The 13,853-nt window shown below is 35.1% G+C and overlaps 1 protein-coding gene across 2 annotated transcripts in view; it reads right to left on the bottom strand.

Annotated features, from left to right (window-relative positions):
• Positions 1-355: 355 nt before the first annotated feature.
• LOC106875022 (glutamine--fructose-6-phosphate aminotransferase [isomerizing] 2) overlaps positions 356-13,853 on the bottom strand; it is a 67,269-nt gene continuing 53,771 nt past the window's right edge. The window contains exons 19-20 of one of the 2 annotated variants that reach the window (XM_014922974.2): positions 12,860-12,924; positions 356-2,276 (exon numbers count right to left, since the gene is read on the bottom strand). In XM_014922974.2, coding sequence (XP_014778460.1) covers positions 12,880-12,924 — 45 coding nt within the window. In that variant the 3' untranslated portion in view covers positions 356-2,276; positions 12,860-12,879. The remainder of the gene's footprint in view (positions 2,277-12,859; positions 12,925-13,853) is intronic. The other variant, XM_014922975.2, reaches the window with a different exon arrangement.

Below are 13,853 nucleotides of genomic sequence, written 5' to 3'. Positions count from 1 at the left end.
TTGCCCAAGGTGTCACACAGTGAGACTGACCCTGGAACCATATGGTTGGGAAGCAAATTTCCTACTATGCCTGTCCCTAGTGAGTGGAAGAAGCCTGTCATGTGTGTCTGTGTCTTTGTTTTGCCCCTTTCCCCCACCACTGCTTGACAACAGATGTTGGTTTGTTTACATCCCTATAATTTAGTGGTTCAGCAAAACAGATTGATAGAATAAATACCAAGCTCAGAATAAAATATGTATTGGCATTGATTTGTTTGACTTACCCTTCAAGATGCTGCTCCAGTATGACAAACATAAGATGAGATTAAACATTTCATGATGAGTACTTAAAACCGTGTGAAAGACAACAAAAATATTTTCTATCAATAAATTTTATTCATTATATATAGATCATTGCGTTACTTCAGGATGGAATCATATAGAAATTGTCTTTTCTTTTTGTAAATAAAAGAAAAATCCTCAAAAGTAAATGTATGCTTTTATACCATCACAAATTCAAATAGGAAATTATTTACAAAAGTATGGTTCCAAATTTAGTCAAATTGCATGAAATGAAACTATGATAGATTGATAAAATGGACAGAGGGATACAAAAAATAAAAAAACAAACAAAACCAAAATTGAAGCCGAATTTTAGCAGATATGTTATATGACCCATGTGGAAATATGTGTGAGTAAATAATTTACTTGATTGAAGTTTGTGAAGGTTGACGAGCAACATTCAAGATAAAAATAAAAATTTCAACAAAAAACAAATATAGACAATTAAATAAAACCAACTGTTACAAAGAAACACACATAAACCATAAAACAGTTTTAACAGAAAGCAGTTATCAACAGTTTAGTATAAGTCAAAAGAAATTAATTATCCACACACAAAAATATTTAACAGTTGACAATGTAGACATGTGATTGTATGTATTGTATATAACCAATTCAAACTCCACTTTGCATCCAAAATAATAAATTAAATAGTATACAGTAGTTTAAGGTATATATATGTATATATATTCAGTATATAACTAAGGTAAGTCTTAGTAATTTAATGTATTCACTTTGGTCCCCTAAATTAAATCACATTATATATATTTATATTTCTTGATACAAAAACATTTAAAAGGTACTGAAAACATTGATGTGTATAGGTTTAAAGTTAACGCACATTTGAAAAGAAGTAAGAGGTCACCATTAGCTATGAAGAAAAAAATTTGTAGTTACAGAACCATATTTTATAAGATGTATGTGAATATGGAAACCATACTCACATATGAGTAGAAACCAAATCAAACTTTGAGGGGAGGGGAAAAAAGTTTTTTTTTTCCTTTTATTTTAGTCAATTTTTATGCTTGTGGGTAAGTAATAAAGAAATGAATAAAAAAAACACAAAACCCTTGATAGGATACCATGAGCAACAGTATGTACCATTTCCATATATTTTGACTTTGACAGTTGTTTAGTCATCCCAAGTCAACCTTTATCAAGGAAGCCAGTGGGTAAAAGGCATTCTAGTTGTGACCTATGTTTTATTGAAACAGAGCATGTAGGACTACATTATTTAATGTGTCCTTTCTGTAAGACAGTAGTGGGATTTGAAGGAGATTTAACTGCTATTTCTAGCAAGTCAAGCGACCATACACAAGGTTACATGTCTCATGTTTATCTGTCAAAATGTGTTTCACGTCATTGCATTGGTGACACAACGGAGGTTTGGCTGCTATTTCTAAGCTATCAAGCAACCATGTACACTCTCACCTGGTAAAAAAATAAAGACTAACGTTATAAGAGCTTCTCATTAGTGTTTAACGTCCATAAGTTTGGAAACAGAAAAACAAGGTTATTCATTTGACATCTGAAATCAAGTAAAGTGTTAAAGAATTTTTCACTTTACTATTGGATGAAAACATCTGCACAAGAGAACAGTGAGCCACATAATAGCCAAAGAAATCAAGCTCTGCATCCAAAAGCTACACTGATGATAATAAATTCCTATCCTTCCCTTTTTTTCTAAAAGACAGAAAAAAAAAAAAAACCAATATAAATTCCAAGGTTTAATGAATTACCGAATTTGAGAACTGGTTAGATGTAAACTCATAGCAAAAAAATAATTTGTCCATATCTGGAATACATATATATATATATGGGGCAGTAAGCCGATCAAGAATTACTAGATGTTAGGTTAGAGGAGTTCCTTTAACAAGATAAAAAAAGAAAAAAGCTCATTTCTGTTAAAGCCTTTAGTGTGTGTAGCTCTTCAGTAAGTGTCGTGGCTGGTCAGTCTGTTGGAAGGAAAAAGAAGAAAAAAAGAGAAACATTATAAAACCGAATAACATAAAAAAAATGCGTTTGAATATTTACTGAACAAAATTATTGTTAGCATTCACAATAGCTTATAGTATAAGAGATAGTTTTTATCATTTATCTTTCACTTCTTTCAGTCATTGGACTACTGCCTTGAAAGACAATTAATCCATTGTTCTCTTTTGTCAAACTGCTAAGTTAAGGGGATGTAAACAAACCAACACCCATTGTCAAGTGGGTGGGGGACAAATAGAACATACACGAGCGAACAAACGAAAAAAAACAATCACTCAACACATTTGATAGGAGTTACATATAAGATCTATTAATAACAGTTTGATTTGGCTCCATGCAACTTAACATTTTGTATTACAAACCGAGCTAAATTTCTATGACAAGCCTATGAAACTCAGCTGCATGGAGCTGAATCAAAATGTTCTTAGTATATGACAGGCTTCTCTTACTTTCCATCTACCAAATCAACTGACAAGATTTTGTTGGCCCAGGGCTATAGTAGAAGACACTTGCTCAAGATGCCACGTAAAAGGACTGAACCCAGAACTATGTGGTGGGGAAGTAAGCAAGCACTTCATTATCCAGTCATGTCTGTGCCAATGAATATTTACTGAATGAGAATATTGTTAGCATTTGCAATAACTTATAGTGTAAGAAATAGTGATCTATGGAATGCAAAATTATAACAGGCTGAAAACTTATTAAAAGAACATATTTGGCTAGCTGTCTAATTTAATAGTTTGCTACTGACTATCAAAAGGAGCCACAGAGCTTGCTTAAATAAATAAGTGCTATCATTGTATCAGCTGAATTTTTTGACAAAAGTTAATGTATTTTTCATTATTTTCAAGGAAAATAACCCTGTGGCATTTAAACTGACCATATCAGGCCTAAACAGTCTACCTGTTTTATGTTCAAACTGACCAGTCCAAAAATAAACAACTGCATCGTCAAAATCTCAAAGCTTCAAGATAATGCATATTTGTTTCAAAACAATGTGAATAAATAAGTATTATAGTTTTTCAGAGTAATCTGAATGCTAAAGGGATAAAAGTTGTTAATGAACAGGCAGAACCATTAGAGTGTGAAAAAAAAAGTCTTACAGTATTTGTTCTGGCTCTTTATGATCTGAGTTCAAATCCTGCTGAGGATTGCCTTTCCGAGGTCATTAAAATAAAGTATCAGTAAAATTAATCCCCAAAATTGCTTGTCTTGTGCCAAAATCAGAAACCATTATTTCAAAGGAAAATAATCAGACACAGACATGGTTGTGTGGTTAAGAAGCTCATTTTTCAACCACGTAGTCTTAGGTTCTGTCCCACTCCACAGCATTTTGGGCACGTGTCTTCTACTATAGCCCTGGGCTGATCTATGTCTTATGAATGAATTTGGTAGATGGAAACTGTAAGCCCACTGTAAATATCTACATGAGAGGCATGAAACTGAAGTTGCAGACAAAACACTCAGCTTCAGATTGAAAGAAAAGAAAAAAATTGCATGTTTGTCCACCACCACTTGACAACTGGTGCTGGTTTGTTCATGTCTCCCTACAATAGCAGTTCAGCAAAAGAGAACTATAGAATAAGAAACAGACTTATTGCTTACTGATCTCATTAAGTCAAGAAATATTTAAATGAAAAATTCTACATAATATTAAAAGTAAAATAATAAAAATGAAAAAGCATTATAATCATTCCTTGCATGAGAAATGAGGCCAATTTTGATGACTGCAAGTTAGAATTGACTGAATAAGCAAGAAATAGAATTTAGGAACTTTACACTCATGACCAAAGAGATGACAGTCAAAGTGAGTTATATATATACACCCAGAACCACGCTGATAGCTTAGGAGTGAAATTTAGGATTTCTCGGTTTTCTGAGTATCAATTTTGGTAAAACTTTATCCAGCTGGTTTGCACACTATGGGAACACCATAGTTATGTTTTCATTATTCCGTGTAAGATCCATTTTTATTCTTTAGTTTTTGGGTGAACCACGCTAATAGCGTCTTTCCTCTCTAAGAACAATGGGACATGGAAAAGGATTTAATGATGAAAAAAAAGTCTGTCATCATCAAGAAAAGTGCTAAAGGCACCTCTCTTCATGCCACCTTGGAGAAGTCAGCTCCTGTGGACACGTTCAAACAATTCCTGAAGGACCCTTCCCCAAGGAAGAAATGATCTAATGGGACCCCCAAGACTGTGACAGCTAGGGATTTCAGGAATACTGGTCGCAGGTTACATGGGAAACCTGAACAAAAAAGCAAAGCCATTTTCACCATCAACAACAGGGTAGAGGGATCGTGTTGTGGACTTGTTGGTCCAGTCAGGGTGCTTGAAGGGGTTAAAATGACTGCAACCACCTACTGGTCTTGGATCCCTGGCTAGATAACATGCTGCTGTTACTTGTAAGGAATCTCATATTCAAGCATAACAATGCTCCCTCCCACTCTGCTAGGACCACCCAAACATTACTAGGGTCTTATGGCATACAAGGTGAAAGGTTGATGGAGTGGCAACCAGCACCTCCAGATCTCACCCTATCGAAAATCTTTGGTCCATCATTAAACAAGATGTTTATGTCGAAAAATGTCTTATGGGCAACCTCTCAAAGCTGCAGCAGAGGCAGTCCAACCTGCTACCATTAAGAAATTGACAGATTCTATGACTTACAGGATTTTTGAAGTTATCCGTCAAAATGGTGCTTATGTGGCTAAACAATTCATTATGTCAATAAATGTTCTAATATTATGGTTTGCTGTTAAATATATACTCAATGTATGCTTAATACGTATTATTACCCTTCATTTTCTGAAAAAAGAAAATTGTCTAGATGGGCTATTTTCATTCAAAAGCTATTAGTGTGGTTCACCCCAAAACTGAAGAATCTGAAATAAAAAAAGGACATTACACAGAATAATGACAACATAACAACGGTTCACACTGTGTAGACCAGTTGGGGAAAGTTTTATCAAAATTGATTCACAGAAAAATGAGAAATCCTAAATTTCACTCCTAAGCTATTAGCGTGCTTTTGGGTGTATATATAATGAAAGAAATTGTTGTGTACAGTGCTCTGGTGCTCTAAAACTAAGGAGAAAAAAAAAAAGAAAAGCCACCAGGTGTAATGTTAGCGGATTTCAGGACACATGAAAGTTTTGAAGGATGTAGTATCTCGACAGCTAACAACTGATTCAGATAGTTTATTCCATGCTTCAACAATTCTGAGCATGAAAAAATGTTTCCGAAAGTTATAGGTGCTGTGTTACTTTTTGATTTTGTAAGCATGTCCATGAGTGTTTGACATATGGAATTCAAAAAGATGCCCATGCCTCAGGTTGTCGTTGGAAAGATGGTGGATAATCTTGTGGGTGTCTACTAAGTCAGTTATACAATGACAACAATTAACTTATTGTATACAGTCCAAAGGTGCACTACAACAGATTGGAAGAAGACAGAAAGCAGTAAAAATAGAAATGAAAGCAATTAACTCTTTAGCATTCAAACTGATAATATCCAGCCCAAATATTCTATCTATAATTTCAAACTGGTCAGGTCTAACTTCTCACACTTACCCTACAATTTAATTCTAAAAAACACACCATCAACATCTCCAAACTATGAAATAATGCATGATTAATTCAAAACAATGTGAATACACAAGCACCGCATTTGGAAGAGTCATTTGCAATGCTAAAGAGAGATAGCATCGATAGCCAAAAGTGCGTGAACAGTGGTACTCCGTTGGTTACGACGATGAGGGTTCCAGTTGATCTGATCAACGGAACAGCCTGCTCATGAAATTAACATGCAAGTGGCTGAGCACTCCACAGACACGTGCGCCCTTAATGTAGTTCTTGGGGAGATTCAGAGCGTGACAAGGCCGGCCCTTTGAAATACAGGCACAACAGAAACAGTAAGAAAGTGTGAGAGAAAGTTGTGGTGAAAGAGTACAGCAGGGTATGCAACTGGTATTTATTTCATCAATCCTGAAAGGATAAAAAGCAAAGTTGACCTTGGTGGAATTTGAACTCAGAATGTAGAGATGGAGAAAATACTGCTAGGCATTTTGTCTACTACAAGTACAAGGCCTGAAATTTTGTGGCAGGGATTAGTCGATTATATTGACCCCACCCAATACTAAAGTTGGCCGTGGCAAAATTTGAACTCAGAACAAAGAACTGGAAGTATACTACTAAGCATTTTGCCACTGTGCTGCTGTTTCTAACAGTTTGCTGTCTGATGAATGATAATAATAATCACAGTATAAATAAGGAAAGATGAATTTAATATGGGAAAAATTTGATGCATACATGCAAATATTAGAGGAACAGAAAAAAAAATATATTAGTTTAAAAAACAATAAGTCAAACTTATTCTATCGGCCTCTTTTGCCAGACCGCTAAGTTACAGGGACATAAACACACCAACATCGGCTGTCAAGAAGTGGTGGGGGAACAAACACTCACAAATATATATATATATACACACACACACACTTATATATATGGAAAGAAAAGTCACGGTAGAAAAAGCTAAAATAATTTTGTAAAAAACATTTCAGTACCGGTTTCGGTCATTGAGACCCTTTCAAATGTAAGTATGGAAAACAAATTTTGGAAAAATTAAATGAAAAGTATTTTAAAAGAATATTTGCATAGTGTTCAAATACAAATATTCTTTTAAAATATTTTTCATTTAATTTTTCCAAAATTTAATTGTTTTCCATACTTACAGTTGAAAAAGTCTCAATGACCGAAACTGGTACTGAAATGTTTTTTTATAAAATTATTTTAGCATTTTCTACCTTGACTTTTTTTCCATATATATATCAACTCGTGTGTTCCTTTCCAACCTTCTATATATGTATACATACACACACGATGGGCTTCTTTGAGTTTTCGTCTACCAAATTCATTCAAGGTTTTGGTCGGCTTTGGGCTATCGTAGAAGACACTTGCCCAAGGTGCCACGCAGTGGGACTGAACCTGGAACCATGTGGTTGGGAAGCAAGCTTCTTACCACAAAGCCACACAGGGTGGAAAAAAAAGCACACTCCAAGACATTAGAGCAATAATGTATTTTTTAGGAAGTTAAAAGTTATGGCCAGTCATCGAGTGATCATTGGTTTCGCACCTATAAAGCGGTATAAGTGGGTCACAGAGAGACCATTTGTTTTGCATCTATAAGCGCTTCGTCAGACTTAAATGGCTGAAGGCACATGATCTCTCTAGAACTGGAGGAAGAAATACATAATGGTCAGTTGGTGTTGTAAACAAAAAAAAATTGTCCATGCTGCATGACGGGGTTATCCCCCTTACATCGACATGGGACTGTTCAACAAAAGGAATTCGCCATTCATTGAACAGTCCCATCACAGCTCCTTCGAATATCACTATAGCGGAAGCCGATCTAAGGGTGATCGGCTCCGTCCCACAGCATGGACAATTATTTTATTTTTTTTACAAAACCAACAGGCAGTTACGTATTTCTACCTCCAGTTCTAGAGAAGTTAAGCGCCTTCTGTAATTTAAATCTCACGAGTCACCTATACTGCTAAGCGTTTTGTAGGTGCAAAACCAATGGTCAATCTATGACCTACCATAACTTTTAACTTCCTAACACACACACACACACATTCACACTAAGGTGTGTGGCCAAGTGGTTAGGGTGTTGAGATAGTGATTTTGATTACTGAACTCGGTGGTGCGTTGTATTCTTGAGCAAAACACTTCATTTCATGTTGCTTTGCCATCACTCTGACATCTGATGTTTGACACACAGTGCGCCTGTATAAGTAATGTCGATTTGATGGCGAGAATGAGCACAAAACATTTGATGATAATCAAATCATCTGTGGATGTTGTTTATCAAGAAATTGCAGAAACATCTTTCTCAGACTCGGGGAGACTACCAATAACCTCTATACACAAAGGGAACATCAAAGGGCATAACTACAGAGTTGTACCCACCAGACTTGGGTACAACTCTGTAGTTATGCCCATCAAAGGATAAGGTGTTAATGCGAGAAAGTCTACATACACAGAAACTCCTACATAATGTGCACACACATAGACATATACATAAATAGAAGCAATAATATATCCATGTGTGTTAGAAAGTAATACAAACAAAAACATAATCACAATCACACACACACGCACACATTTCCCAAGCTGTCGACTCAATCCTACTACAGATCTATTGCCCAAGTGGTGAGTGTTGGTGAAGCTCTCACCAACTCCAGCTGTCAGATTCTGAATGTACTGTTGGGTCAAAGGATGGATGTGTCAAGAGGGTATCTACATCTGCTCATGCCCGAATAGGCATCAAAAACAGTTAGTGAAAGCATGGTACATGTTAGCAAGTTATATTTGCTTATGGGTGACGGCAAGTTTAAAGTACATGCATATACAAAACAAACATGCTTTTAACTTATACCTGTGCATGTTGAAGTATGTCATTCATATTCTTGCCACAAATCTCTTAACCTTTTAGCACTCAGATTACTCTCTCAAATCTAATGCTTATCTATTCACATAGTTTGGAATTAATCATGCATTATCTCACAACTTCAACATTTTAATGATGTGATTGTTTATGTTTTAGAAGCTAGATCTGGCCAGTTTGAACATAAAATGGGTAGAATATTTGGGTCAGATATTGCTGGTTTAAACACTAAAAGGTTAAGGAATATCTCAAACATGTAAAGCATAGTGATAAGGCACAAGGCCAACTTTTATCAGTGGACACCATATTTTCTGGCAAAATAATCAAATTTTTTAGACCAAAATTTACATCCAAAAAGCATAGGTTGATTTAAACACCAAGATGAGGCCCCAAAATTCCATTTGAAATGCATCAAGATTTGGAAAGATAGTGTTGAGGTTTGAATGTTTACACTACATATTTATACTATGTACTACATCGACCTGTATGCTGGATAATGGGGTAATTGATGTAATTAACCCTTAAATATAATACTAGTTCTTACTTTAGTGATTCTAAAGAGATGAAAGTCAATGTCAATGAAATGAAAGCATGCAAAGAACTAAACACCATAACGAAGTTAACAGTCAACGTAAAATGCACCATTTCGAGCGTGGCCGTTGATCGTTACCAACGTCGCCTCCCTGGCACGTGAAAAGACATTCGAGCGAGATCGTTGCTAGTGCCGATGGGCTGGCGCCTGTGCAGGTGGCATGTAAAACACACCATTTCGAGCGTGGCTGTCGCCAGTTCCGCCTGACTGGCCCTCGTGCCGGTGGCACGTAAAACACCCACTACACTCTCAGAGTGGTTGGCGTTAGGAAGAGCATCCAGCTGTAGAAACTCTGCCAAATCAGATTGGAGCCTGGTGTCGCCTCCTGGTCCACCAGTCCTCAGTCAAATCGTCCAACCCATGCTAGCATGGAAAGCGGACGTTAAACGATGATGATGATGAATAATGCTTTATTTGCTGTGATAGGCCCATTCATTTTTTTTAAAAATCTGTTTTAGTCAGTAGTTGGGGAGGAAGGATGGAAGGTATCTTCAAACTGGAAACGTGGCCTGGGAGCTTGCAACAGAGTGGATTCCACTAAAGTGATGTTAAACAGGGCAACAGATTAAGCCTACCATACAAGTAGGTTATGGTGGGTATTGAACTCAGAATGGTAACAAGTTGGTACAAACACCACAAAGTATCTGGTCCAATGTTCTTACAGTCCTACCAATTTGCCACCTTAGATTGGTATTTATTATCAACCCCCACTTTCCTGCAAAGGCAAAGTTGACCTCAGTAATATTTGAACCCTGAGCACAATATTGAGAGGCATTTTATCTGATACTCTAACAACTCAGCCAGTTTGCTCTAGACACAAAAGTCACAACCACAGGGAGGAGCAAAAACAAAGTCACATAAATTCAAGTGGAATAATAATTATTGGTATAAGACCAGGAATTTGGAGAGAGGAGAACATTTGATTGTATATTTTACTCTCAGAAGGATAAAAAGGAAAGTCGACCATAGCAGGATTTGAACTCACAATGTGACTTACTGCTGCTTTCTGCCCCCTTCTTTTACTCTTTTCCAAGGAGCTGCAGTGCAACTCAGCACTGCAGTCAATACACTCATTATTATTAATAATAATAATACGTGGACGAATATACACAAATAAATGATAGCGATGAAACAAGCTAACCAAATGAAATAGATGAATTAATGGAAAAATATAAAATGTAGTTTCAGTAGGTCTTTGTGGTTTTTACTAAGATTTTTGTGAAACAAAAGAATCGAACAGAATGCATCTCTGAATTAACAGATAAAATAAAAACCTATCTATTCAGATGACTCAAGTAATAGAACCACAATTTAAATGATGTTATGTTTTTGGTAAAGAGACAATCCCATACAATTAGAAACAATTCTTAAAAACTATTCAAGAGAGAGGGAGAATTTCTCTCTTCAATTCAAAATGAATTTTAAAAGACTGTTTAGGTGTCATAGGAGAGAATGTCATGTAGAAGAATGCAATACAGCAGCAGAGAGTAATATAAGCTTGAAAGAAAAAATGAACAGCAAAAGTGCTGTCAAAAGCAGTGCTAAAACTAATAGATCTAAAGTTAAATAGTAACTTGTGGATATAGTTACAGAAGAGGAATAGGTTTAACCCAGAGATTTAAGATTGGAAAGCAGAAGTAAGAACTGATCAAATGTGAAATTAGAATGCAATCAAAATCAAATTCAGTATTACTTTTCTCAGATTACAGTTCAATTGCTATAGCAACTAGTTCATCAATTTGTTGATCCAGATATGTATGGTTGTTACAAGATTTGTATATGTCGTTTGATGCAGCAGCAGCAGGGTGGAAGAGGCCTTTGTGACAAGCCCTGCACCAGATGGCTGAACATGATTGGGGAAGATCTCCAGAGGATCGATGTCACCTTGGAAGATGCAGAGGGGCTGGCATAAGACCACCAGCAATGGTGAGAGCTGGTGGATCTGGTCAGCTCTATGCATGATGATGTCTCTGGGACCACTAACTTAGAATGACCCTAGCTCCATCAAGCAAGAGTATGAAGCCAATCAAATCAGATGTAAACAATTTTTTTTTCCAGTGGTACATAAGAGAAGAGAAAAAGGAGACAAACTAATTCTGTATTTTTTACCTGTACTGATATAAGATGAACTATTTCTTATTTTATAAATTACTAACAACAGTAGTAGAGATAACAAGTTTCTATAAATGAAAATAATTTTCAATCTATGGAGGGAGCATGTGAGGTAAGGTGTTCAACGAAAGGTTAAGGTTGCATTTGTTTTTGAATTTAGATCAGTTCAATCTGGCCTGATCCAGAATTAAACAACTATTATCTAGAAGGGTAAAAGAATATATCTGGATAGTTATGCACATATATTTACATATGCACTTAAACAATATGACTAGTACATATCACTCTCCTAGAAGGGATGCCTTCCCCACAGCTTTACATGCATGTGTTTTGACTGCCAATAAATGAATCTATTGCTTTACAATTATATAAAGCAGATACAGACACATGTATAACATTACACACCCATGTAATCAGATGAGGCTAAGATTCATGGACAAAAGAACCTAGACAACATTGCCTCCTACAGAGGGGAAGTGGAACAAAATTAACAAACAAAAAAGCAAAAATTTCAATCTTCATTTAAAAAAGCAGACTGAGAGATGTGTCACAACTGAAATGGAGGTATGACAAGCAGAGATACATTTTAGGTTGTAGACCTTTTACTGCCTACAAATTAAGGAGAATATATTTCTAAAAAGATACAGGAAGCAAGTTAAGAAGATATATATATATCCTGGAAAACACCGAGGTATTATAGAAATGCAAAGAAATCTGAGTGGGGAATAACAAGGCAATATGGAAATGGCATAAATGACTGAAAAATCAATCATTTGTTTTATGTCTGTTTTTCCATGCAAGCAGGAGTTAGAAGTTTATATCCTTGAGGCATTGTTTTACAGCTTCATACCCTTCCTGTAGCTAACCATACCTGTTTTTTTTTGTTTTTTTTCAAGTAAGGGATAATTTATTTCACACATCTTTGATGATGTGAAACAAATAGAAGGATATTAAAGATTTACAGACAATAAAGTAAAAGATAAGCAGAGGAACAAAGCAGAAAATTTTAAAAAAACTAAATGTGATGCACTAAATTTTCTATGGTTTTGAAGCTTATATTTTAGAACAAAGGTTTCTTAAAAGGAAGGCATAAAGAATGGGTCTTGACATAAGTCAACTGAACAAAGAAAAATTGTTGAGAATTTTTCAGAATTTTTTTTTTTTTTTTTTTAACATGAGGTAAGTATAAATGATGTTTAAGTATAAGTTACTTTTGAAATGCTTATAGTGAAGCAAAAAAAAAAAAAAAAAAGAGAAATGAAACAAAAGCAAGATTTAAAACTGCAGCCAAGATACACTAAACATGAACTAAAAGAAATAATATAAATATTTTAAGACTCTAATAAATTACTAAAATATATTAGTTTTATTCTAAGAGATTTACACTGCTTACATTGGTCTCTGAGGCATCATTTACTCCACTGTAACACTCTTTGCTAGGTTCCGGGGGCAGTCAACCTAGAAGAGAAAGTTAGTAGTTATCTCCCTTGAACTAAATAGTTAAAGGCGAGTTCAAAACTTAAGTGAATATAGATGTCCAATTTCTCAACAGAAAGCAAATTGTGCTTACACGTGTTTATTAACTTCTGATTTGATATTTTAAATAAATAAAAATATGAATAATGGTGTTAATAATTTCTCTCATTAGCACAAGGATTATTATATTTAAAGAAGAAGGATACAGTGAAATAGTATTATATGTTAGGAGTTGTTATTAACCTAAAATAGTGTGATTTTAGTTTAAAACATTAAGAAACAAAACTCAATACTTTGACATATTTTCCACTCTTCTACTTATTCAGTAACTCCAAGCATTTTTAATGGAGCACAAAGATGGATAATGTGGTTGGAATAACTTGTACTATGTTGGTGCTTATTTAATGGATAGCTATGATATTAAAACTTAGAATATGGAATAATAAAACTAAATATTATAAAGATAATTAACGCAGCATTATCATTTCAGCCACTGTATTGTCTTTCAAAGCTTTAGCACTTGCATCATTTAGTACTGCATTTTTCTGCATACAAGTGGAATTCTTTAGGTCAAACTTTACAGCCAAAAATCATTGGTCAACATATACACCAAGACGATTTTGGAGGACCAACTATTCCATGTGAAATGCAGTAGGGTTTGGAATGATAGTCAATAAATGTATCAGTTGAATTTGAGTTCCTCTTTTTGCCTCTGGAGAGGAACAAATACTTTTGTATTAACCCGTATAAAAATGGCTGGGCCGATCTATCATCGTCATCATCATCTTCATTTAATGTCCATTATCCATGCTGGCATAATCCCCAATATTTTTTATACTACAAAGGTCATGTCTACACAAGAAGATCAGATATACATACATATATATATATATATGCATGTGTACACATAC

This window comes from Octopus bimaculoides, chromosome 7, assembly GCF_001194135.2.
Source record: "Octopus bimaculoides isolate UCB-OBI-ISO-001 chromosome 7, ASM119413v2, whole genome shotgun sequence".
Taxonomy (NCBI): domain Eukaryota; kingdom Metazoa; phylum Mollusca; class Cephalopoda; order Octopoda; family Octopodidae; genus Octopus; species Octopus bimaculoides.
This window is presented reverse-complemented; position numbering and strand designations above follow the sequence as displayed.